Below are 24,805 nucleotides of genomic sequence, written 5' to 3'. Positions count from 1 at the left end.
CAGACCGCAATGGTTAATTATCTTAGAATCAAAAATATTAGAAAATACCTTACTAAAGAGGCTACTGAAATTCTGGTATTATCACTGGTCATTTCACATATAGATTATTGCAATGCAATATTGTATGGTATTCCTCACTGTGAAATTCAGAAAATGCAAAGGATACAGAACATGTGTGCCAAACTCGTTTTAAGACTCAGCAAGTACGACAGTTCAAAACAAGCTTTGTTCCGACTACATTGGCTTCCTACCAAAGCTAGAATTGAATTTAAGATTTTAACTGTCATGTTTAATTGTTCAATCGGCCAAGCTCCATCTTACTTGACTGAATTATTATCGGAACAAGCACCAAAACGTAGTTTAAGGGCTTCAGACTCTGTTAAAGGTTGTTACAAGGTACCATTTAACAAACGTAAAACATTTGGCGACAGAAGTTTTCATACTGTAGGGCCGAAACTATGGAACCAACTACCAGTAGAGGTGAGAAATTCTGATTCGGTAGACACTTTTAAGAAAAAGCTCAAAACACTGTTTTTTAAAAGCTTTGAATCATGGTTCTGATCATTTCTCTGTTGGTGGACTGAATATGGTAGAGACGCTGAGTATACTCTACTATATGTAGTGTGATCGACGTATGCTTTATACGCAATGTTGTAATTTTGTTGTACAGAAATTTTGTCAAATGTGTCGTGTTTCATTATTTGATACCATTTTGTATATAATTTATCATGAATTTTCGTTTTTATTTTAATGTACAACGCCAGTGAATATACTATGTGTAAAATTAGGCGTTTAATCAAATAAAGCAGTTTCAGTTTTTCAGTTTCAGTTTTCAAATGATGGTTATTTTGCCAACAATCTTTAATGTCACGCTATAAACAGTTAGGGTTATGAAATATGTTATTATATCTAATGATTACCAGTGTTTTAACTCGTAAACGGCGCACACTTTGCAAGAAAGCTGCATTTATTGTTATTTCACATGTATGTTTCATGTTTACGTCAGCCATGATCATTGATGCATGATAGGATTGTATAACTTCCGTTGTCATTAGCAACTGCTTCCAGTGTATTGTTTACATTACTGTAAATCACTATGTTTCGGCAAAAGACTTATTTTGGTGGAAATCCCATGGTATTAATCATTTTAAGAAAGCCTTTTCTCTATGTAACAGTAATTTTCTATCAAAGTTTCATTCAGTTTTAGTTTGAGATCGTATTTTCTCTGGTTGGTTTGGTTGGTTGACAGTGTTCGTCCGTACAAAAATTGATCGTTTCCGAACGTCAATCGAGCGATTTTCGAACGTCGAACACTGGACGTCAACCAAAACGAATCGTTGAACATTTTCCGAACAAGTTCTTGTTCGTTTCCTTAAATTTAGTATAAATAGGGCTGGAAATGTTCGACTACAGTCAGTTTTACAACAGCTTTCTAGCATACGTTACGGCTAAAGAACAGTAATTTACGAAATTAAATGGTACTTAAACCAGTTTGACTTTCCATTTACCTCTTTGGACTAAAGCTAGAACACTACATAACTGGTCTGCAATATCTAGAATTTGATACGCATTTTTCGAAACGTAGATGATCTATTTTCTAATTATTTTCGCATTTAATACTGGTCACTGACTCAAACAAGATCTTTATATAGAAAAGCCGTATTATAATATTTATTAACCAAACTTCGTCTATTTCTACGGAGGATTTTGAACGTCAGAAGTGTGCACCGTTTCGAAGCATAAATTATACGTTCACGAACATATTTTTCGTACATGTTGGAAATCATCAAGTCGTAAAGCCAGAGTATAGACATCTATTAAAATCAGTAAAGTTGGAACAGTATTGCTCTTCTTTCTATTGATAACTGTGTACGGACCCACTTAAGTAGCCTAAGCATTTATCTTCTACCCTCAGCATACCTACACCAATATTACAGAAGCTTTACAGAACCATTACAGATGCTTGAATTTTGAGTGTTCTGTAATTTTGTGATCAAGTCTTTGTCTGTCTGGGTAAAAGATCACCTCTACGAGCTCGCAGGATCATTACAGATTCTAGAATATAGTATTCTGTAATTATTGTGATCGAATATTAGTCCGTCCTGATAACAGATCAACTGTACGAGTCCAGCAGCCGTTGACACGTTACCACAGTTACGCACATTAATCGAGTTGAAACATAGCTGGACCGTAACAATATTGTTCAATACAAGCTAAAGAAAATGCATCTTTAACCGTTACGACCTTTAATATACCGTAATCAATGCAAAAACGTTCTGTACCGTCTTTCTATTCAAAAAAAGCAACTGCATTTGACCATTTGACTATAGACTTGATAATGGTTCCATAACATTTTTTCCTTAACATTCTATCAAGCTGTTCATTAACTTCTTTTTCCATGTGTAATGGTACCCTACGTAAATGCTGTTTTATAGATTTTGCATTACCACTAGACATTTTATGTCGTATAATGCCTATTCTACCAAGATCATCATCGTACTTAGAAAATACAGATGCATAGTTTATAGGTAGTTTTGTCTTTGCTGGTCAGTACTCATACCGATAATATTTTTTGATACAATTTCTGAAGGTGTTCCGGTATATGATTATTTACTTTTTTTCTAAGGATTTTGACATTATCGTAAGTTCCAGGATGTATCATCTCGGATTTGACTTGTCGTTCATTATTGACGCTCATTAACTTTAACGGGATAGTATTACTTTGTTTTATTAGAGTTTTGGCTATCATAGTTTTACTTGTGTATAGTGAGTTTTCGGCTGGTTCAATAACAACCATCATTCTCCGTTTTGTTAAAGGTACCGAAACATTTCCCTTAACTATCACTTCAGAAAAAGGAGGAATATTTACATTCCCAGACATAAAAATTCTATTTTTACCAGCCAGCCATAGTTTGCCTGTCTGACCATGTCTTGTTGATGTGTCTGATACAGCATCAAACTGACATATTTGAGCTTTGAGAAAAACTAAAGCAATTATAGCATCTATATCTATATCATCTACAGCAAAATCCCATAAACATTTCACACCTTGTATTTCAACGAAAACTTTTGTTTTCCCCTTTTTATAAAGAAAAGTGTTTGAAGCAGTGTAAACTTTGCTACAATATGGTTCCAGTGTATTATTATTTGAGTATTCAAAAAGTCGGTCCCATAAAGGTTATGATTTGAGGGAAAGAGAAGCACCCATTTCAATTTGGTGTTCAGATTGTAAACCATTAAACTTTACATCAGCAGTAAGTCCTGAACTTATGGAATTATTTAACTGCCTATTGTTTCCAGGCATATGATGTAATTTAGGGCAATTCCTTTGGATATGATTCTCCGAAACACAGTTAAACATTTACGCTTTTCTTAAAATAATGGGTTAAACCTTCGTCTTTGAAAAAATTGAAAATTACTATTGTTCGATATCCTATGACCGGATTTGTTAAGATGATTTTCAAGAGGTTTTACTCAGTTAGTCAGTTGTTCAACCGTTTTCTGCAATGTTTTTAAACATTAAGCAAGATAAGTTTCAGACATTTTATCATGGTCACGGGCTGATTGGATAAAACCCTGACTTTCAAGATCTTTCCTTTCGGTTGGTTGTAAGCTTCAAGCTCAACGGCATGTCGCACTGCGTCATTTAAATAAATTGGTCTAGCCTATTTAACACACATTCTCATAACCGAACTTGTAAGGGCGTCCATGAATTGTTCTTTGGCCAAAGTTTCTCTTAAATCGTCTGGAGCTGTTGGATATGTGTGTGATGCCGTTTTGACCAAGCTCTGAAAAAGTTTCAGTTGCTTTTTGCCGTCATTTAAATTAATTGGTCTAGCCTATTTAATACAAATTCTAATAACCGAATTTGTAAGGGCGTCCATGAATTGTTCTTTGGCCAAAGTTTCTCTTAAATCGTTTCGGGCTGTTGGATATGCCATGTTTCAGTTGCTTTTTGCCGTCTTTCATGTAGTTGAACCCTATTCAGCCCTGTCTAGTTTGGTGGGGGCAAATCTTTCTTTTAATGATTTTGATAATTCGTTTTAATCATTTTTGTTGCCTGATAAATTGCCAAAAACTCCTTGTGCCTGCCCTCTTAAACATATTGCCAGGTATAAGCCTTTTTCATTATAAGTCCAGCTTTTTAATGTTGAACAAGCTTCAAAATGAGCCTTGTAATCTTACCAATACCCTTTCTCATCAAAAGTATCTTGTTTCAGCTTGACATCTCTTTGTTTGAACTAGCTTAAGCCTGAACTGATATATCTGGGGTAGAATATTCCTGTCATGGTGTGGAGGTAACTGGTTGTTTTAGCTTCTTTCTGTTTGTTACAAAACGATCTGGGTTTTTGATTTTGTCTGTGGTTTCGAGCTGAACTTTTCTCCTTGGTTTAGGTGTTACCAAAAGTGAAGTATCTGTATCAAACGTACTGTCTGTGCTTCTTTTATGGTCTTGAAACAATTGTCTTGGCCGTGTTCTGAAATCTGTCATTTCAAGCATACTCAGCTCACGTTCAAGAAAAGGTATTTCTTTCTGGAGTATACTTATTTCGTTTGTCTTTGTCCTTCCCTCAAACGTTAGTTCATACTTTCCACTCGTCATTCTAAATCATTGAATGTGGGTAAGTGATATTGGTTGATATCCGCTTTATCTCACCGCTGCCACCAATATTTCTGTCACGTGTACCGAGCGTTGCTTATTATTTAACTTTATATATATAATATTTCTCAAGCAATCTGCTTCTGATTAGTATAAAACTTGTATAATGAATTTTCCGTAAGCTGCCTTGCTTCTAATCAGTTTGTCCAATGATTTGCAAATGATTATTTGAAACATAAATCAACTAAAAACTCCATTCAATATTTGGTCCTTAATTATTGTACAGTAGCTGGTATCAAGCAACCTAAATCTTTAACCTTTATCAGCTATGTTTCAACCCAAACGTTTCAACACCTTGTTATGAATCACTTGTCTAAGTATATGGATTAGAAAACCCTTCCAGTATGAGCATACGCTGCAAGGATGAGGGACTGACCATTCCATTACCAACCTTGGTCCAAACCTTAACTCCGTTTCAAACCAAATGTCTCAAACACTTTTACTTCTGTCTCGGACTCGAAGCCTAACAACTTTGTCCCAAATCCTGTGTTTCAAACCTTTTCTTGAACACTACTAAGGTTCACCGCTATAACCTTAAAAGTTAGTTTACACTGCGACCCAGACTAATAAAATAATATAGTTGTCAAAAGAACCCAGGAAGGATGAGCCGAAGGTGCAAATATAAGGGTGTCTTACCGTAATTATTTATACCAAAGTGCCAGTAATAATGGCTTATTATTTATTATTTTTCTCCAGTATATCTTCGATCTGCACTCTTCAAATTCTGTCGACGATATCCCTAGACTGTATTCGCAGTGTGTATTTATATGGCCATATGTCGTCACTTGCATACGGACATACCTCTGACTTTTACATAGACCACTGTTTACCAACAGTTTCAAATACAATTACCGGTATATACTTACGTCTGGACTTTGTCATTTGAATCGAGGTAAGACTACCAATTCTTGATCATATACAAACAATAAACACCTTACATTTTCTGGAGATATACTGGCAAAAGCCGATGATATTTCGAAAATATTGTTTTAACACGATTCACTTGAAGAGTACCTGATTAATTAACCGAAAGGAATGTAAAGCGCGAAAGGACCAATTTCACGACCCTTGTGACCTAGTCTATGACCCCATGTAACACATAGAGAACGCATCCAAGATTTCATGGAGACAAACATTCTGACCAATTTTCGTTCCTATTAAAAGAGAAATGAAGCCCCTTTTGCATAACAAAGGTTTGTCTTCAATTTGGCCAGGTGACCTAGTTTTTCACCTTAGATGACCTATATTTTTGCACATGATCTAGGTTTCATTAAGATAAATCTGATAAAATGTCATGAATATCCGTTGAAATATGCAGTCCATATTGCTATCACATAGTCATTTGAATTGGCCATGTTATTATTATTATTTACCTGATTATTATAGCGCTCTTTTCATCCATAAAATAAACGTTCAAAAGCGCTGTACAAACTACATATCACAGAATGATATGGACACACAATACAACACAAAATTATATCAACAATAAATGGTATTTACAACAGTAACAATCTTACAAAGTTTCTATTGCAAATGTCATATACAGCTTGTTTTCAAGTGCAAAGTTAGTTTCAAAAGACCTTAAAAAATGTGTGTTTTTAATGATTTTTTTAAAGCATCCAAGCTTTTAGCGTCTCTAATGGTAGCCGGAAGAGCATTCCATAACTTCGGTGCAGCTGATGAAAATCTACGATCACCGTACCTCAGAATTTTGCTTTTTGGAACAACTAGTTGTTTTGAATTGTTCTTGGATCTCAAATTTCTTGCTGGCTGATAGAGTTCCAGCAAATCTTTAACATAGATCGGTGATTGGTTATGCAATGCTTTGTATGTGTGAACTAGAATCTTAAAGTCCACTCTGTGAGTAACTGGTATCCAATGCAGTTCTTGTAATACCGGTGTAATGTTATCATAGCGCGATATTCTCGTTATGATTCGAGCTGCAGTGTTCTGAAGATTTTGAAGTCTATTCAGCAAGACCTTCGGAACACCACACAAGAGCGCATTGCAATAATCAAGGCGTGAAGTGACGAGTGAATTAACTAGCGATTTTGTAGCATCTTTATTTAGATATTTCCTGATGTGGCCTTTTTGACGTAGCTGTCCGTATCCTGATCTACAAACTGAGTTAATATGTTTTTCCATGCTCATTTTGGGGTCTAGAAAAGCACCAAGGTTCCTTACACACTTAGATGGTTGAGTGCGCACCATAAACCGGTTTAAGCTCCCCAGTGGTGTTTTTGCCTAACCCAAACCCTAACCCTAACCCAACCCCAAGGCGGTGCCCCAATGTTTTCCTTTGTTTGTTCGTTTTGTCCTCTTGTGTTGGCTTTGTGTGTGTGCGCATGTATGTGTGCGTGTGTTTGTGGTGTGCACGTTTGCGTGCTGTGGGTTTCGTTTTGGGGAGGCTGCGTTTTTGGTACGTGGCATTCCCTGTTTGATATTTGTCTTTGTTTTTTAATGTTCTTTTCTCCAATTTTCACAGAAACCGATTCAATATGTTTTCGTTTCTTTGAGAGGTAAATACAGTGACTTCAGTTTTATCGATATTTATTTTCAACATGTTGCTGTTCATCCAAGATACAATTTCTAAGAGACAGTTTTCAACACAGCGTAAAGCATCCTTCTGAGAGCCCGGATTTGTTGGTTTGAAAGATAAATAAAGCTGTCCATCATCGGCGTTAAAATGGTGATTTAGTGCACATTGTGAACAATTTTGGTCCGAGGACGGATCCCTGTGGGACACTGTATGTCATTTGCACTGGTTTTGACAATTCACTATCTATGGTCACAGTTTGGAAGCGGTGGCTCAGATATGAAATAATCCATTCGAGTGGTTTCCCAGCGATACCAAAGTTGTCATGGAGGCGGTGCAATAGTGTCTTGTGGTCGATGGTATCAAAAGCAGCTGATAAGTCAAGCATCACTAATATTGTTACATCATTTTGGTCAAGAGAGTTGAGAATGTCATTTTGAACCTTTAGTAATGCAGTCTCAGTGGAATGAAATTTTCTGTATGCAGACTGGTGCTCTTCATGGAGACTGTTCAAAGACAAGTGGTTTTCCAAACGAGCATCAACTACCTTTTCAAGCATTTTAGACACGTACGGTAAATTAGAGACAGGTCTATTGTTCTTCAGAACATTTGCATCTAGATCTGACTTTTTGATGAGTGGTCTGATCAAAGAACTTTTGAAGGATTTCGGTACATATGCTTTCTCCAAAGAATAATTGATTATTTTAGTGAGAGATGGTAGCAGTTCTTCTAAGAATTATTTCAAAAGCCATGTCGGAAGTGGATCTAGCTCACACGGTTTACTTGCAGATTTTGAAATAACTTTTTTCACTTCATCCTGTGAGACTGGAGTAAATTCAGCAAGTTTATCTATTTGCGTGTTCGAAATTTCCTCGGTGGTAACCGCACCGGTTTGTAATTCTGTTTCAGACCTAATTTTATTTCTTATTCCATCAATTTTATCGATGAAGAAATCGCTGAAATTTTGTGGTAGTTCTTTGAAAGAGGAAGATGTTGATATTTTTCACATCTTTTAATGGTTAAAACAAATAATATATTATCCAGTCTATAGGGAAGAAAATATTGCAAACACATATCAAAAGCAAAATCAGAACCAAACAAATACATCAGCATTATCATGAACGCAAAGGATCCGGACAATTATTCCCCGGCAGGACTGCCTCTACTTCAGAAGCAGTAGCAAACATCTGAAAATTAAATGTTGGTCTCATGGCAGCACTTGTACATGGCATAGGAGTATACGTTTTTTGTTTGTTTTTTTTTTTGTGTGTTTTTATGTATACCAGTGGGGACATGGCTGTTCGTACACATTTTCTGTTCTTGCAAAAGCGCTGCTCATGTTAGACAAAATACAAGAAACCCTGTATAACTAATACTAGATATCTGTCTGGTTCAGAATAAAAAAAGGTAGGAAAATGATACATCTAGATTTAAAACCTCTGTTCTGTCATTGTATGTATTTTTCCTATTACAAATAGCTGAAAACTGGGTGTTATTGTAGGATTGTACGCTTTATTTTGTGCATAAGTCTTCGAGAATGTCTGTTGTCATAAAAGCAAGACACAACCAATAAAATGTAGTGTTTTAAATGTGATTAATTAACCAAGTCAGGGTTCCCAAAAAGCAGTGTGAATAAAATTCCCTGAACTTTTCCTGACTAAATTCCAATTTTCCCTGTCTAAAACATTCAAGTTCTGAGACCCTTTACTGGTAAAAAATGTTGGCCTACATTTTCTCCTTCAGCCAACTCCTATCATGTTTCTTGTCATAGTAATAAGTATAAGATGTAAAGAAAGTTTGCTGTATCATTTAAGTGTCATGTAACAGACAATTAGCAGGTCCATACTACTTAATTAAAGAAAAACCAGAAGATGCTTTTGTATGTATCACCCAGTGCATAGTCCTATAGGCAAGAAGTCAATAGGGGACAGGAGCAGAGCGCTCAACGTCACGCTGCAATAGGGATCATTTACAGGGCATGGCCAATTGTCCCACTACGTTTCAACATTCTGGGCTGAGTGGTCTTCAAGTTATGAATTCAAAATATTTTTCCATGCTCAGGCCCTTGCGACCTTGACCTTTGATCAAGTGACCCCAAAAACTGCAGGTGTCGTTAACTTTGCAAATCCAATCATCCTTTTAAGTTTCAACAATCTGGGTTTAGTGGTTCTCACGTTAATAATTGAAAAGTGTTTTCTAAGTTCAGCTCCCTGTAACCTTGACATTTGAATGAGTGACCCTAAACAAAGGCATTGTCTTCTCTGCAAGTCCTATCAAGCTATGAAATTTGAAGGTTCTAGGTCAAATGGTTCTCAAAAACCTGACTTGAGATTGATTTCCACATGCTGTCTGCTGCGACATTGACCTTAAATAAAGTGACCCCAAAACAATAGGGGTTAATTGTTCTGTAAATGTTTCATGTATTACTGAAATAAAATATGTTTAAACTAAAACAATAGGGGTCATCTACTCTGTAAGTCCAATCATCCTAGGAAGTTTCAACATTCTGGGTCAAACGGTTCTCAAATAATTAATTGGAAATGGCTTTCTATTATCAGGCTCCTGTGAGCTTGACATTTACCAGAGAGACCTCATAATCAATGGATGTTATTTACTCTGCATGACGAGTTTGAGATTTCAACCTTCGCCTACCCCTCCAACGTCTCACATATATATTTTGGGTAAAACGTCACCGATATGCGTTTATTTTATTTAAATCAGACGTTGCTACTAAAGTTTTCCTTGTTATATCAAGTAAGCCTAAGACTTCTCTTTATTACTATGTGAAATAAAAAGCTTTGTTTCAGGATTTCTGCTTATGAAGTTATTCGATTATCCATATGTATAATTTGACAAAATTTGATGCGAGACACTATCAATATGTATAAGAAGAATGAAGTTTGGTATGGCTAATAATTTTAACTAAATACATTGAATTAAACCTGGAAGTATGAAGTTATCAACTGATTTTGAGAAGCATTGAGATTTTGTTCAAACTTTAACTTCTACGGCATATTTGTGTCCCCAGGCGGAATTGATTTTACTAGATAGGCCTTTTTGTCGTATGAAGTGAAGTTTTGAACGTCCGATGATGTGATATCACGAAAGTCAAAACTTCAGTCTTTTTTTCATCTACTCTGTCCCCACACTCGGCATCAAAGACTGAAATCTGGATGGAGGCAAATGGCAGGACAGTCATTGTACTTGAAAAATAAATAATTACGTGCGATTATCATTTTGTGGAAAATTTTATTTTCAGTTCCAGATAAAAAAATATCCGTTTCTGTCTGACACTTTATACGAAAGTTGCGTTTTATATAAACATAAAATGATACTAGTAAGACGGAAAAATTTTCTGAAGTATCAGAAAATTTCAGATCTATGATATCATGATGCGAGAAGTTTCCCGTTAGCCGTATGTGATAACTCCATTCTTTACATGCACAGACCCAGAGCCTGGCAGAGGGGCATTGTGGGTCGATCATCCCTGTGATTTTTACATTTTACATGTATATGCCAACATGTTATTTTGTGCGACAATTTCAATCTCCACCTAACATTTCTTGACTGTTTCGCTAGACACATGGTGACTTGGCACGAATATATGTCTGAGAGTTTGGCATTATACAGTGTCAAGATGCCAACACGTATGATATGACGAAAGTATCTTACATTTTGTGTCAATGCGCTTGTTACATGTATTCATAACTTGTGTATATTGACTCATGTTATCAACATATCTCATAAAAGGTTAAACATTCATCAGGTACATTGTTTATGAGTGTCTACAAGTAAAACGCGTCTTTTAAGGAATTCGATGTACAAAGTACCAATTCAAAGTGAAAAAAGCCTTTAAGAAAAGCTATGAATTACTAGTCAACAGCACGACGGAAGAATCTGTCCTTTATATTTTATTGTCATGCCTTTTGTGTTTGCTTTATCGCATATATTTAACTTAATTTCAAAGTATTTCGACAAATGCATTTAAAATAGTTGGTGTTTCATGTTTTTGTTTGAAAAATATTAACTGATCATCTTTCAAGAACACCATCAACAATGAAATACGTTGATATGATTATCTTTTTTTATTTCCTCTAATGTATGATTTACAATAGTACATTGTATACTGAAATCATTTTATATAAAATCTAAATGTTTGGAGCAACAACAACGAGTTTTTACATTGTTCACATTGTTGCGCTTTTTATCGTAATCGCACTAATAACCATGCGATAATTATATTAATTGAAATGTTTTTATTAAATTTTCATTTTTAAAACCTCTTGTAAAAGCCGTGCCCTTTTGGACAATTAATATCAAAATGCACGAAAAAAAATAAAGTAAATTGAATAGGCGGATTAAAAGAAGTAAGGTTCATTCTAAAATTTGAAATCTCAAGGAATTTTAATCGGACTGCAACTTCATACGCTAATTTCGCAAGAGACGTTGAAGGGGAAGGCGAAGGTTGAAATCTCAAACTATCCATTATACGTGAGTGTACGGAATTCCGTATATAACATATATACGGGAAGAAATACGGGAAAACTAAAATACGGCCGTGTACAGGGCTCGTATATTTAAACGTCCGTATATTCATAAAATGCCAATGTCCGTATACTATAAATACGGAATTTTTGATATACGATGCCGCGTATATTATTGAAATACGGAATTGTTTTAAAAGGGTTATTCTGATCATGTACAATACCTTATATTTCCCGTATATGTCTAGTGTACGGGAATAAATTAATCCGTATATTACGAAAATACAGGGCGTATATTTGCCGTATTTATTTCGCATACTACCCTGTATATTTCCTGTATATTCTGGAAATACGGGATATGAATAATATGTATATTTCGAAAATACGGGACTTATATTTCCCGTATAATGCTTGGTATACAACTCCGTATTTTTCTGTATGTGAAGAAATGTGTATATAGTCATACTTAGAAATATTTGGCAAAAATATAAATGATAATTATCTGGTAATTAAAAGGTTAGAGCTATAACTTAAAGGAAAGTCTGTTCACCAAGTGTGCTAGTGATATGACACTTTTAAGTTAAAATTGCAGCAAAGATTTATAGGTTAAAATACATTGCTGTATTTAAATACATTGTGACAGAGCTTTTAAAAAAGTATTTATACTTTGAAATGAAATGTGTATGTTTGTTGCCTTTATTATAGCACAAGTGTGACCTTGATCTTGAAGCGAGCCATCCGACACATGATCATGATTTTAGTTTGAACAATGACTGAATTTTAGGTGGTTTGACTGTGCCTTTCTGAAACGCTTGAAGTTAATATCATTTAATTAGGTGTGCCTTTATCGGGAACTGTTCACTGATGTTCCATGGACGTTAATGTTACAATGAATGCTGAGTTTGAAAAAAAATAGAGTGGGGTTTCTTTAAATGTTTTTTTCTAAATTAGTTAAAACGCAGTTTAAAAGCGTCATGTTGTTGCATGTAAAGTTAAATTGTTTAATGTCTAATGCTGACTAAACTGTGGCTATACCATCTAACAAATGTGACATTTGTAAAGTCATTTCATTCATGTAAAACGTTTTGTTTTATAACAGATTACATTCGGTTAATATCTTGAATAAAATGTTTGTCCACTCTTATAATTTCCACTTAATTTGTTATCGTTTGCAAGATGTCATATGAAAGGTATACATACCACCTCACATGTCTGTAAGTCGGAGAAAGAAATACTACAAATATTTTTACATATCTATAATTACATACAAAATAACTCCCAAACAACGAACTGTATCTTAAATAAATAACTCCCAAACAACGAAATGTATCTTAAATCGCTTTTATTCTGCACCTCAGGTAGGAGAATCCCGCCCTCTATCACACCACTAATAATACCCACCTTAGATACATGATTGCTAAATGTACCATCAGTCACAACACTTCCCCAAACTTTATAATGAAAGCCACAGTCCAGTGCGGGAGAAATGTTGTGAATAATAAACCAATGATGATTTAAAACCATCACAGATTTATTAGCCTGAAGGATACTAGAAGTCCTTCATAAACTGTACTTGACTGGTAATCATCGGACTGGACTGGAACTCTTCACATTTGACTATAAGCCCAATAACTGTCATCTGGAACGTCCTCTCAGGCTGGATTAGAAAACCAATTATATGGCTTCTGGAAAACATGGACATCTGGTTGACACGGACTACAAGTCCACCTTGCACGGTCGATGGTGCACCTTAGCCGACTAAAAGTCAGGCTAATGTGGACTTACGTTACTTTACTGGGATTGCCCTCTGTAGAGATGCACTGCGTTGGCAACTGTGATCTCTAACACTCGCTCCACAGTCATCTGTCGGCGTGTGGCACACTCTTGGCTGCTGTGAAGATCTGACTTAGAGATGATACTTGGGAAAATATTGCGCGTCGGACTCCAGAAGCAAGCGGTTTTCGCCAATACTTCGAAGCGCTGCAACCTGTTCAGGATTGAACGACTCGGCCAAGTTGGTAAACCGAAAATAAGTTCTTGGGAAAATCTTCAACAATTTCTGTATCACATACAGGTTTCCTGTGAAGCAGTGCAGATGAATTGGGTGATTTTGTCGTTCCTTTTTTGGAGAAGCAACAGGAAGGCTTCTGTACCAAACTTCCCTTTCATCCCACGACAATGAATAATTAATATGTCACGGTCTTCAAGCAATGGCAGTACTTTGTCCAGTAGTTCCACCTGGTAAGACCAGTATTTCATTGGCTCGGAGTGATCAAGCCCAATCTCGCCAAGCGCTTTTACACGGGGATTCTGTAAAAGCCTCGATAACTGCATAGTGTCCACAACAACGCTACGTACGCTATTCTTCGCATGTTTTGGATGAAATCCAATTGCAACCGACATATCCATCCTCTGCCAGGTCTAGAAGACATTGTTCAGACGGATAGACGGATAGCTTCTTGGATCGCAGTAGACAGCGACTGTTCCGACAAGTTTGACCTTTTTATCCGCTTCTACTGGAACACAGTTAATAACTTCATCCAGGTTTCCGGCTGGATTAAGGTTAAGTTTACGTAGCATTCCGTCCAGTTGGAAATGGCTGTCGAAGGCTTCTGGAAGGCTTACTTGTGTTTCTGCATGGGGCTGGATTTCTGCACTCTCTGGTACTGGATACTAGTCTTGCCAATACTGTCTCTCATCTGCGTCCAGACTTGCAGCAATCAGCAGGACAGCTTTCCAGTGAATGAGACATCCTGGCGAATTTGCTGGTTCCAATACGAAATGGTCAGGAATTGGCACCCGCAGAAATCCGCACAGCTCGGCCATGGCTTCTTCTTGTCTAGGCGTTACATCGGTGTTATCAACAGTGCTGAGCATTCTCTGTATAAGGACGCAGGCCAACCCAAGAACCATCGAGTGGCTTGATTCAAAGCATTTCTCGTACCCCGCAGAACTTGTTCATCATCAGGTCTGAGCCTTTGGTCGAAAATCCTGGGTACATGGTACTTGAAAGCGTGTACCTTCATGTAGCTGTTTGGTTCTGTGCAGCCAGTACGACTTTTACTCGAGATTATCTTTTTTCCTCTAGAGTTCCTCTGACCTGAAGAAGAATACCATCACTCTTCTGTTTCTTTAGGACTGCTGTGGACATAACCAAAGATTCGAGAGGGACTGCTGTTGCTGGTCTCTTCTTCATGCCCAGAGTGGATGGCTGGTAATCAACGGTCATACCCCAAATGTCGATGTGGCATTCAACATCCCTGTAGCCTTGTTGGCCTGATGATCTTGGCGCCTTTTCATTCCCGTTCTTCCCGAAGCTAGAAGCCCCACTGGAGATACTGGAATGTGGCCTCATTTTATTTTACTACGGAGTAAGCAGCCCTAACCCTAAACCCTAACCCTAACCTTTGGTGATGAAGAGACGAACTAGAAGCCCGGTCATCCTAGCGAGAGTTTGAACGGTCTGAGTGCTTTTTTGGGTCTTCAGTCATACTTGATGTCCTCGAAGTATCTTCAGAATGCCTTTTGGGTTCTCTTGCTAGAAGTCAACTTCTTGTCTTCCTTTTCTGTAGATCTCTAGGAAGCTCTAGGAGACTTTGGCTTGGCGACTTCCTGGGGAGGTGCTTTCACCGATGAAATCCTGATTTCTCAACCAGTCTAAGAGACTTCCAGGGACTGACTTTGGCAGTTAATGATGGTGAATCTTCCTGCTGTCTACGTCCATGGGTCCTTAGTTTGGGTTTAGATCCAAATAAAATGGACTCTGTTTTGCCTAAATGCAAAGATAATTTGTTACCTATAAGCCATTCACTGACTGTTTCCAGACTGTTTCCAGTTTCTAACCTTCGTTTAGATCCAATTCCAATACATCATCATCAGCACTTAGTTTCCTTCTACGTTTTTCCAACGTTTTATCAGACTTTGAAGTTGGAAAGTATCGGATGTCCCTTTTCCCTATTGTTGGATCTTATACTTGTACGACAGGTTTAGGTAGAACTGGGAGCTTCCAAACATTGCTGCTGATCCAATTCCTGCTTGCAACTTGGAAGGTCAACATACATGTGCTGCCTCTTTAAGCCACTGTGTAAACCTTTCTTTCTTTTTTCTTTTTTGTTTTTGGTGGCACCTTTCTTTTCCTTGACAAGATTTACCATTTATAACAGGGTGTTCAGCAAAGGTTCAGCCTGTTCCCTCCCTGCCATTTTTGGGCACAGTCAAAGGTTCTTGACGAACTCATTGGCTGTAAAATAGACACTACCCCTTTCCAGATGTTCTTCCACTGTGGTCAGGAAGTCCTTGATAGAACTGTATTCAGCTATATCAAAAAGTACAAGCAAAATGACATACATGTTTTACACTCACCCTTAACATTATCTTTTGTCTTTACATGCCTTGCACTTATATTTATCAATGTCAAAAGCATCAGTCGCAGTGAAGTTAATACAAGAGCCGTGGAACCATTCATCACAGTAGTCATACTCTATCATAAATCTTCCGTTCCATGGTTTCCTGCAGGTGCAATACACATCATTATCATCATCACTGTCATCTTGCTGTGAAAGATCTTTGTAACCAGGTGATTCTTTGTATTTCGTTATCCACAAGGGTATCTTTCGATCCTTGCAAGGCATCTTTCTGTCGTGGTTTGTAACGAAACCTGCATTCCGCAATTTCAACCAATACAACTATGATGTGATCTTTTTCACGATAATGGCTGGACCTTTCCAAGGCGAGCAGAGTTTGCAAGAGTTGCGAGGTAGAGCGTCGGTCTACGATTCGCGGGGTCGTGAGTTCGATCCTCGGGCTGGACATATGTTCTCCGTGACTATTTGATAAACGTCATTGTGTCTAAAATCATTAGTCCTCCACCTCTGATTCATGTGGGGAAGATGGCAGCTACTTGCGGAGAACAGGTTTGTACTGGTACAGAATCCAGGAACACTAGTAAGGTTAACTGCTCGCCGTTACATGACATAAATACTGTTGAAAAACGGCGTTAAACCCGAAACAAACGTATCTAGAAGATACACACTGTCACCTTCTGAATAAGGTCTTGATAAGATTTTTAAATCATAGTCCCGCTTGATGCGCTTCAACATTGTCTTCAGAGTTTCTCTCGCAGCTTCGTGTGCTTTCTTTATGTTCTGCAACAAACTAGAGATATATTCACCATATTTGTGAGACTTTTCTGATATGGCATGTGGAAACATTACCTTAACTGGTGTATTCATCTCTCTTCCCAACATTAGCATGTTTGGTGTAAACCACTTACTTCTGTTTACCTAAGCCCTTATAGATGCTGCTATCTGTTGGATGTTTCGGTCCCATTTATCTTGTAATTTACCAATGAAACATCTAACAGCATCCATCACCGTACGGTTGAACCTTTCGACTTGGCCATTTGAAGACGGTCTGTATGGCGTTGTCCTGGCTTTATGAATGTGTAATGCTTTGCACAAGGTCTCAAACAATTTACCATCAAAATTGCGCCCTTGGTCTGTATGGATCTGAAGTGGAAAGCCAAATCGACTGAAGAACTCAACGATGGCTGCCTTGGCAGTAACTTTAGCTATCTGCGAAGATAGCGTAACACATTAAACCCACTTGGTAAACTGGTCTACCATCATCAAACAATGTTCGTTTCCTTGTGTAGTCCTTGGTGATGGTTCCATAAAGTACATGTGCACATGTTCCATAGGTGATCCCGCTTGGAATTCTGACAAAGGAACTCTACCGTAGTGTTTCGTTTTCTTGTTCCGGTTGCAAACATTACAACATAATACATGTGCTTCGACATCTTTTGAAAGCTGGACCAAGACGAATTTTTCCTTTAGCTTGACTTTAGTTCTGGCTACCACTGATGCCCTGAAGAAGGTGTATCGTTATGCCAAATCAATGTCTGCTCTTTCAAACTTTCAGGCACTACCAACTGAAGATCTTCTGCATCTGGATTCTTCTTAAAAAGTACACCATCATCAGGAATACTTCTTTATTAAGCCATAGTGTTTGCTTCTTGACTGGATAGGAATAGAATTCCTTCATCCGATTTTTCATGTCTTTCCAACCAGTCAATAACTGCTATGCAGATTTTAATCTTTTCCTGATCTGTCTGAAACTCTTCGAAAGTGACCCCATCCCCCCCCCCCCCCCCCCCCCCCCCCCCCCAAAAAAAAAAAAAAGTTGAGTTGTACTGGAATCTATCGCTGCATTTACTCGGCATGCGCAAAGATAGCGCTGATTAGCATCCCCCGTTGTAACGATATCGAAATGTGATTCACTTCCGCCAATACCCATGGGGTCTACTGTAAGAACACTGTCTAGAAAACTAGTTTCTTCACTATTTATAGTACTGTCTAAAAGACTTGTAGTTTCCCTGTCAGATGTACCATCTAGAAGACATATACACCGTTCGGGATCCCAGGGCAGTTTAAACTCTGGTTTACTGTTGAACTCTGCATTGTTGTACTCCGAACGAATAGCATCTTTTTCAGTTGCTACATCTTCTAGCGTTGACTTGTTCAAATCTGGAGTTGTCCCTTAATGAACAAAACTATTCTTCCTTATGGTTGTCTGACCTTCCTGCATTGACAGTTTGACCGCATCATCTACTTGTTCTTTGAATTGGTTCCACATGTTGTGAGCCCTTGTGTAGAAACGACAACCAGCACATCGCAAATCTGCAGGCTTTATGTCAGCTATTTATGCTGAACACGGTACCAAGGTGTCCGGAATCCTTGAAAGTGCATCCGCATTTCCGTCGTGCCAGCTGACACTGAGGTTCTTTGACCCTTAAGGTGGAATGGGCCCCAAATTTTTTTTCCGAATTTCGTCCTGAAATTTATACTGTAAAAAATTCAGGATATATGCGATTGAATACCGATTTTATTTTGATGCCATTTTGTTCGAGGTTTTTCCTATTGTGTCACAAACATGGCCCCTGACGTCGCTTCTCGTGCAACGCCCAGCTCCGAGTGCTCACGGCATTTTTCCTTTCCTGCGCTCTGAATGTCACATAAATGAAAAATACAAAATAGTTGTCACTTTGCATGCAGAAAATGCCACTCGATGGTATAAAATTTAGCGAAAAAAGATTGACGCTTAAGACGTCAGAGGCGAAATGGTCACGTCAAAACGGAAAAACTGGCATCGAGTTTTGCTGCAAATTTTGCCTTAAAATCCAATTCGTGAAAAATTGGCTCGATAAAAAAACGTATAACTTTGGTATGTTGTTTAACGGTATTTGTACTTTTAGCCGACACAAAGATAATTAGGGGTCACCGACTTACATTTTTCAATATTTGACAATGTTTTACCCCTACCCCCATTAAGAAATGACACGCTAAATCTTGTTTTATCTGACAAATTAATCTAAAAAAAATCCGCGAAACTGCATATGTCGTCATTTTCTCCATCTTACGTCATTTGATGTCAAATTTCCTTCACACGTAAACATTTAACGGATTGATAAAATGGATCCACATGGAAGTATTGAGAGACATAAGGGGAGATTTGTTAAGAAAGTGTTGAAGAAAAAGTCAGATTTTTAAAAAACAAGTAATAAACTGAAACATTCATGTGGTTACGGACATGTTCCGGAAAGAAGAATTGTAGATATGAAATATTTTGCCGAGATATTTGATAAAGGGTGTAAATCATGTAAACGACATTTCTTATTCAAGGATATCATCGCAGAAAACATTTATGGACTTTGTTCATTAGTGAAATTTAAGTGTTCAAAATGTCGACAGGAAACTACAATTTCTACATCGAGGGCTTCCGGAGAAACTGATAAGACTTTGACAAAATCTCCGTACTCAGTTAATCTGAAAGCTGCAATCGGTGAGAGTTTTATAACATTTTTTCTAATATTTATGACTTCATTAATAGTTTATTTACCTATCATTTGTACATCTTTGTAATTGTAATTCCTGTCTCACCCGAAGGCTCTGATAGTTGTACTACTTTGAATCGTATGGCTATAAAGGAAACCCTGACTTACCATGAAGTAAACCCTGAATAACCAATAATGACACACTGACCAGGATTCGCACCGAGAGAAGGAAATGTGGAAATTACGGTCAAATTCCGCTGACAGGATATAAATCCGCAACCTTCGATTTAGGAGTCAGAAGCTCTATCTCTACACCACTGCGCTTCCCAAAATGTTTTAGATTTTTGTGTAGGAAGTTTTAGTTAAATTCGTGATTTTTGGAGCAAATTTGATTATGTAAAACAAATGAAATTAAGAAAATTAAAATGAGTATTTACTGAAATTGACAGTTTCCGATCTTTCCGTTGGTACACAAAGAGTACGTTAATTCACCATTATTGTAATTAATTTGAACAGGCATGATCCACGCTGGTATAGGAGAAACACACATGAATGGCTTTCTTGTGACATTAGGGATACCACCAATACACCATAAAACATTGAAAAAACATGAACGGAAAGTTGGAAAAGTTATGGAGGAAAATGCACGAGATTCATGTGCCCTAGCGTGCGAAGAGGAAAAGGCGGCATCACAAGCTTGTATGTTACCAGCGACTGTCACAGAACGAGGTGATGGCGATAACATAAGAGACACGTTCCTGCATGAACCAAATACTGATCGGGTTGCAGCAGACGACAAAGAGATCTGCGCAGCAGATGACACCGACACTGATCAAATAACTTTTGATGAGGCAATGGCTATGTTAGAAGAATATGGTAATAAATCATTATTATCTCTGTTATATGAGACGAATGTCTACGAATTGCCTACACTAGCCCCTAGACTGACAGTTAACATACTTCCTACATTTTCTCCTTTTTATTTTTCTAATTCCATTTCATAGAGACAAAAGCCAGTCTATGTTAGATATTTTCACAATGTTGTTGGAATTTCAGACTATGATTTTAGATATGTGATATAGACTGGCTCTGTCCAATTCATTCAATCATAAAAATTGTAAAAAGGTACATCATAGTCTAGGAGCTAGTGTACGATTTGCCTACACCGTCTCATTTCATGCAGAATGTATTCTAGTACTGAAAAGTGTGATTAAAGCACTCATTCTACACGACTTTGCGCAAACATTGGGAAAACTAGGATTTATTTATTATGGACTTCTTTCGACTACATCGAGGAAGCACATTTTTGACCGAATTACTGACCTTATTGCTAATATACCAGATGCTATGCAAATGCTTAAGCTTAAAAAATGTGATAAAACTGTCTTTCATTTAAAAAAAGCAAACAATATTTTAACTTAAAGCATCACCGAAATCAATATATCAGCTGTATGGTTATCGACCACGTGCTATAATCACGTGCACTAGTTAAGCGAGTTATAGCGCGTACGTGCGGGAAATTCCCTGTCTCCTGTTTATCCCTAGCCTGGCTCCCTGGCTGCATGGTTATTTTAATATAAATATTGGAAACATTTTGTAAGAAAATTTTACGCCTCTAAAATAGCACAATTTTATCTGATGGCTGAACCATACATACCTATGTTCGGAGCCAGGGGCAATAAAAAATCTCAATGTAGAAACTACCTTCTGGAGTTACTTCCCTCTTAATGGAGAAAACTGATATATGTAAATAAGAACCGGATGCCACAGACTTTTGCCAAGCAAACGAAAATGCAGGAACCATTGGCGGAAATTTCATATTTTACGACATTGAAACTACGTCACTAGGGAACGAAGCTGAAATTGTGCAACTTTCTGCGATGTCCAGGAACGGCACAAAATTCAACCAGTATGTCGTTCCCGACGGGTACATCACTAAACAAACGTCGGCAGTTACCGGAATTACGATTTCTGTAATAAACGATAAAAAGGTTTTATACAAAGAAGGAAAACCGCTCCCCGGGCGCACCATTTGTGATGTGTTGAAAAGTTTTATTGAATGGATTCGGTTGTTGGATGAAAAACATAACATTTTAGTTGCCCATAATGGAAAACAATTCGACATGAGAATCTTGGTAAAAAGTTGTATTAACGCCGGATGTCTGGACGAGCTATCTGAACAGATTTATGGATTTGTTGACACTTTACCACTGTTTAGATCTATATCAGAAAAGGGAGTTTCAGCATCGCTAGTAAATATATATCAGAGGGAGTTCGGTTGTAAATACAACGCACATGACTCATGTGAAGATACGCAAGCACTTATGCATTTGTTCTATCACAAAAATCTCGAACAAAGAGCATCATCTTCTTTCATAAAATTTGATCATGCTTTGAAATATTTCAAAAATGTAAGTGTTGTTAAAAGAAATCGCAACCAAATTGAGCGTAAACTCTGCGTGGAGAACAAAATAATTTCCAAGTATTTAGCAAGGAAAATAGCTGTCACCGGACTTTCCTATGATCATTTACAGCTAGCATTTGCAAGGGACTGTGTGAATGGCTTCCGGTATGTATTAGGAGAAAAGGTTAACGGTAAAGCGAGAGTAACCGAAAAGACAACTATTATTCGAGCTTTGAATCTGCATTTTGAAAACATCAATAGGAAATAAATAGTGGGTAGTGCAAAACATATATTGTGTCAAAAGTGTTTTCATTTCACCATTAATGGTATCATTAATTGTAGCTCACGGCAAAAATATGCATAATTTTGCATGTCCGCACGCATTTAGTGTAATAAGCATAAAATACTGACTAAAAGTTAGGGTTAGTATCACCATGGTTACAAAATATATACATTTAAGATGTTTTTCGTTCAAATTTAGTTAACCCGGTATATACCGGAGTCTGTAGTTTATACCGGTGCTTCAAGTCTTGACTGAGTCACAGTCTTAACTAAAAATACTGTCTCTAAGATTAACGAACGTGACTTGTGTAAGCTGAAAACATAGTTTTAAACGCTAACGTCGCATAGCCTCAAACCATGTAGGGGTAGGGGTAAAACATTGTCAAATATTGAAAAATGTAAGTCGGTGACCCCTAATTATCTTTGTGTTGGCTAAAAGTACAAATACCGTTAAACAACATACCAAAGTTATACGTTTTTTTATCGAGCCAATTTTTCACAAATTGGATTTTAAGGCAAAATTTGCAGCAAAACTCGATGCGAGTTTTTCCGTTTTGACGTGACCATTTCGCCTCTGACGTCTTAAGCGTCAATCTTTTTTCGCTAAATTTTATACCATCGAGTGGCATTTTCTGCATGCAAAGTGACAACTATTTTGTATTTTTCATTTATGTGACATTCAGAGCGCAGGAAAGGAAAAATGCCGTGAGCACTCGGAGCTGGGCGTTGCACGAAAAGCGACGTCAGGGGCCATGTTTGTGACACAATAGGAAAAACCTCGAACAAAATGGCATCAAAATAAAATCGGTATTCAATCGCATATATCCTGAATTTTTTACAGTATAAATTTCAGGACGAAATTCGGAAAAAAAATTTGGGGCGCATTCCACCTTAATAAACAACAAAGACAAATATCAAACAGGGAATGCCATGTACCAAAATCGCAACCTCCCCAAAACGAAACCTACAGCACGCAGACGTGCACACCACAAACACACACACATACATACACGCGCACACACACAAAGCCAAAACATGAGGACAAACAAAGGAACACAAGTCAAGCTTGAATGATCTGTTCTCACTGTGAAAACTTTGCCTAAAGGGAATGACTAAACTGTCTGATGAACCTAACAATGCTCAAAAGCTCTTTTCTGGTGGTGCAGTATTTTTTTTCTGTTCAGGAGTCAATGGTTAACTGCTATAAGCAATTACTTTTTCCACTCCATCTTGCACTTGAAGAAGTTCTGCACCTTTATTTAGCCTTATCTGAGGCATCACAGTCAAGAATAAATTGATCCTTGTTGTTTGGTAAAGCAAGAGCTGGTGGTTCAGTCAAAGCTTTCTTCAACGCCTCAGATGACGCTCTCTCTTCATCGCCCCACTTAAACTGATTTTTCCCTGCTAAGATGTAGAGAGAATGTGCTTGTTCTGGAAAGTTCTTTACACAGGAACGATGATAGTTGACCAATCCTAAATACCGTTCTACGTCTTTCGATGATGTAGGTACTGGCCAATTAGCAACCGTTTCTGTGTTTTTTGTAGTCATGGTCAAGTTATTTTTTGCTAACAATTCTCCCATCCCGGGAATTCAACTTCAGTCTGGAAGAAATTACATTTCCGTGGCTTTAACTTGAGACCATACTTGCGAAACCGCTGAAGGGCGCCTGCTATATTCTTCAAGTGTTCCTAAAAACTTTTCCGCATCACCAGAATATCGTCCAACAAGGCCAATGTTGTTTTCCTGTTTTGCTGTTGTCTAACCTCCTAGCATCAAATTTACTACACGAAAAAACGTTGCTGGTGCATTGGTGAGACTGAAACCCATTCTAACATGTTCAAATTCGGTAAGAAATGCTGTTTTCTTTCGATCTTCTCCTTTAACATTTACTTGCCAATACGCCGAATTAGCATCTAGTTTAGAAAACCAGAAACTACCTGTATGTATCTAGGAAATCTTCAACCAATGGTAGTGGGAATGTTTCTTCAATCGTGACGGCATTGAGAGACTTATAGTCTATACACCATCTTACAGACCCGTCACGTTTCCAGATTAGAACAGGTGAGGATGCCCATTCTGAAACCGATTCTTGAATGACACCGGCATCTAGCATCTTCTTCAAATGTGTTTCTTCCTCTCCAACAAAAGGAGCGGGTGTTCGTTAGGTACGATGTTTTATATGGAAAGAATCTCCAGTGTCAATCTTGTGTTAAATCGCGGTGAAGTTCCCTAAAACAACATTTTCTTTTGCAAATACATCTGCGTAATCACATAGAAGTTTTGCTATTTTTTCACATTGCCCTTCATCTACTTGAAGCTTATTTTAAATGATCTGGGATCTGTGCTATAGCATCTTCTTTCTGTTTTAGTGCTTGTTTCTTTACTTTTCATTTATCTTTGACAAAGGTTTTCTTTTGACAGTTTTAACAGAATAACCAGACGTCACTTCTGCAAGTATTTTAGTGACTAGAAATCATCTCCGATTCCACATCTACTGCTTCCAAGCCCGCCCGCTTAGCTCAGTAGGTAAGAGCGTTGGTCTACGGATCTCGGGGTCGCAAGTTCGATCCTCGTGCGTGGCGTATGTTCTCCGTGACTATTTGATAA

General features: G+C 37.6%; 1 protein-coding gene across 1 annotated transcript; it reads left to right on the top strand.

The window, feature by feature from the left end:
* Nucleotides 1-18,798: 18,798 nt before the first annotated feature.
* Nucleotides 18,799-23,084, top strand: LOC128554746 (uncharacterized). The gene is made up of 2 exons (XM_053536061.1): nt 18,799-19,519; nt 20,028-23,084. The coding sequence occupies exons 1-2, from the start codon at nt 19,294-19,296 to the stop codon at nt 20,513-20,515; spliced, it is 714 nt and encodes a 237-aa protein (XP_053392036.1). The 5' UTR covers nt 18,799-19,293; the 3' UTR covers nt 20,516-23,084.
* Nucleotides 23,085-24,805: the final 1,721 nt, after the last annotated feature.

The sequence above is a fragment of the Mercenaria mercenaria genome, unplaced genomic scaffold (genome assembly GCF_021730395.1).
Source record: "Mercenaria mercenaria strain notata unplaced genomic scaffold, MADL_Memer_1 contig_709, whole genome shotgun sequence".
NCBI classification, from domain to species: domain Eukaryota; kingdom Metazoa; phylum Mollusca; class Bivalvia; order Venerida; family Veneridae; genus Mercenaria; species Mercenaria mercenaria.
Note: the sequence above shows the minus strand (reverse complement) of the source record. Positions and strands in the feature narration are given on the sequence as shown.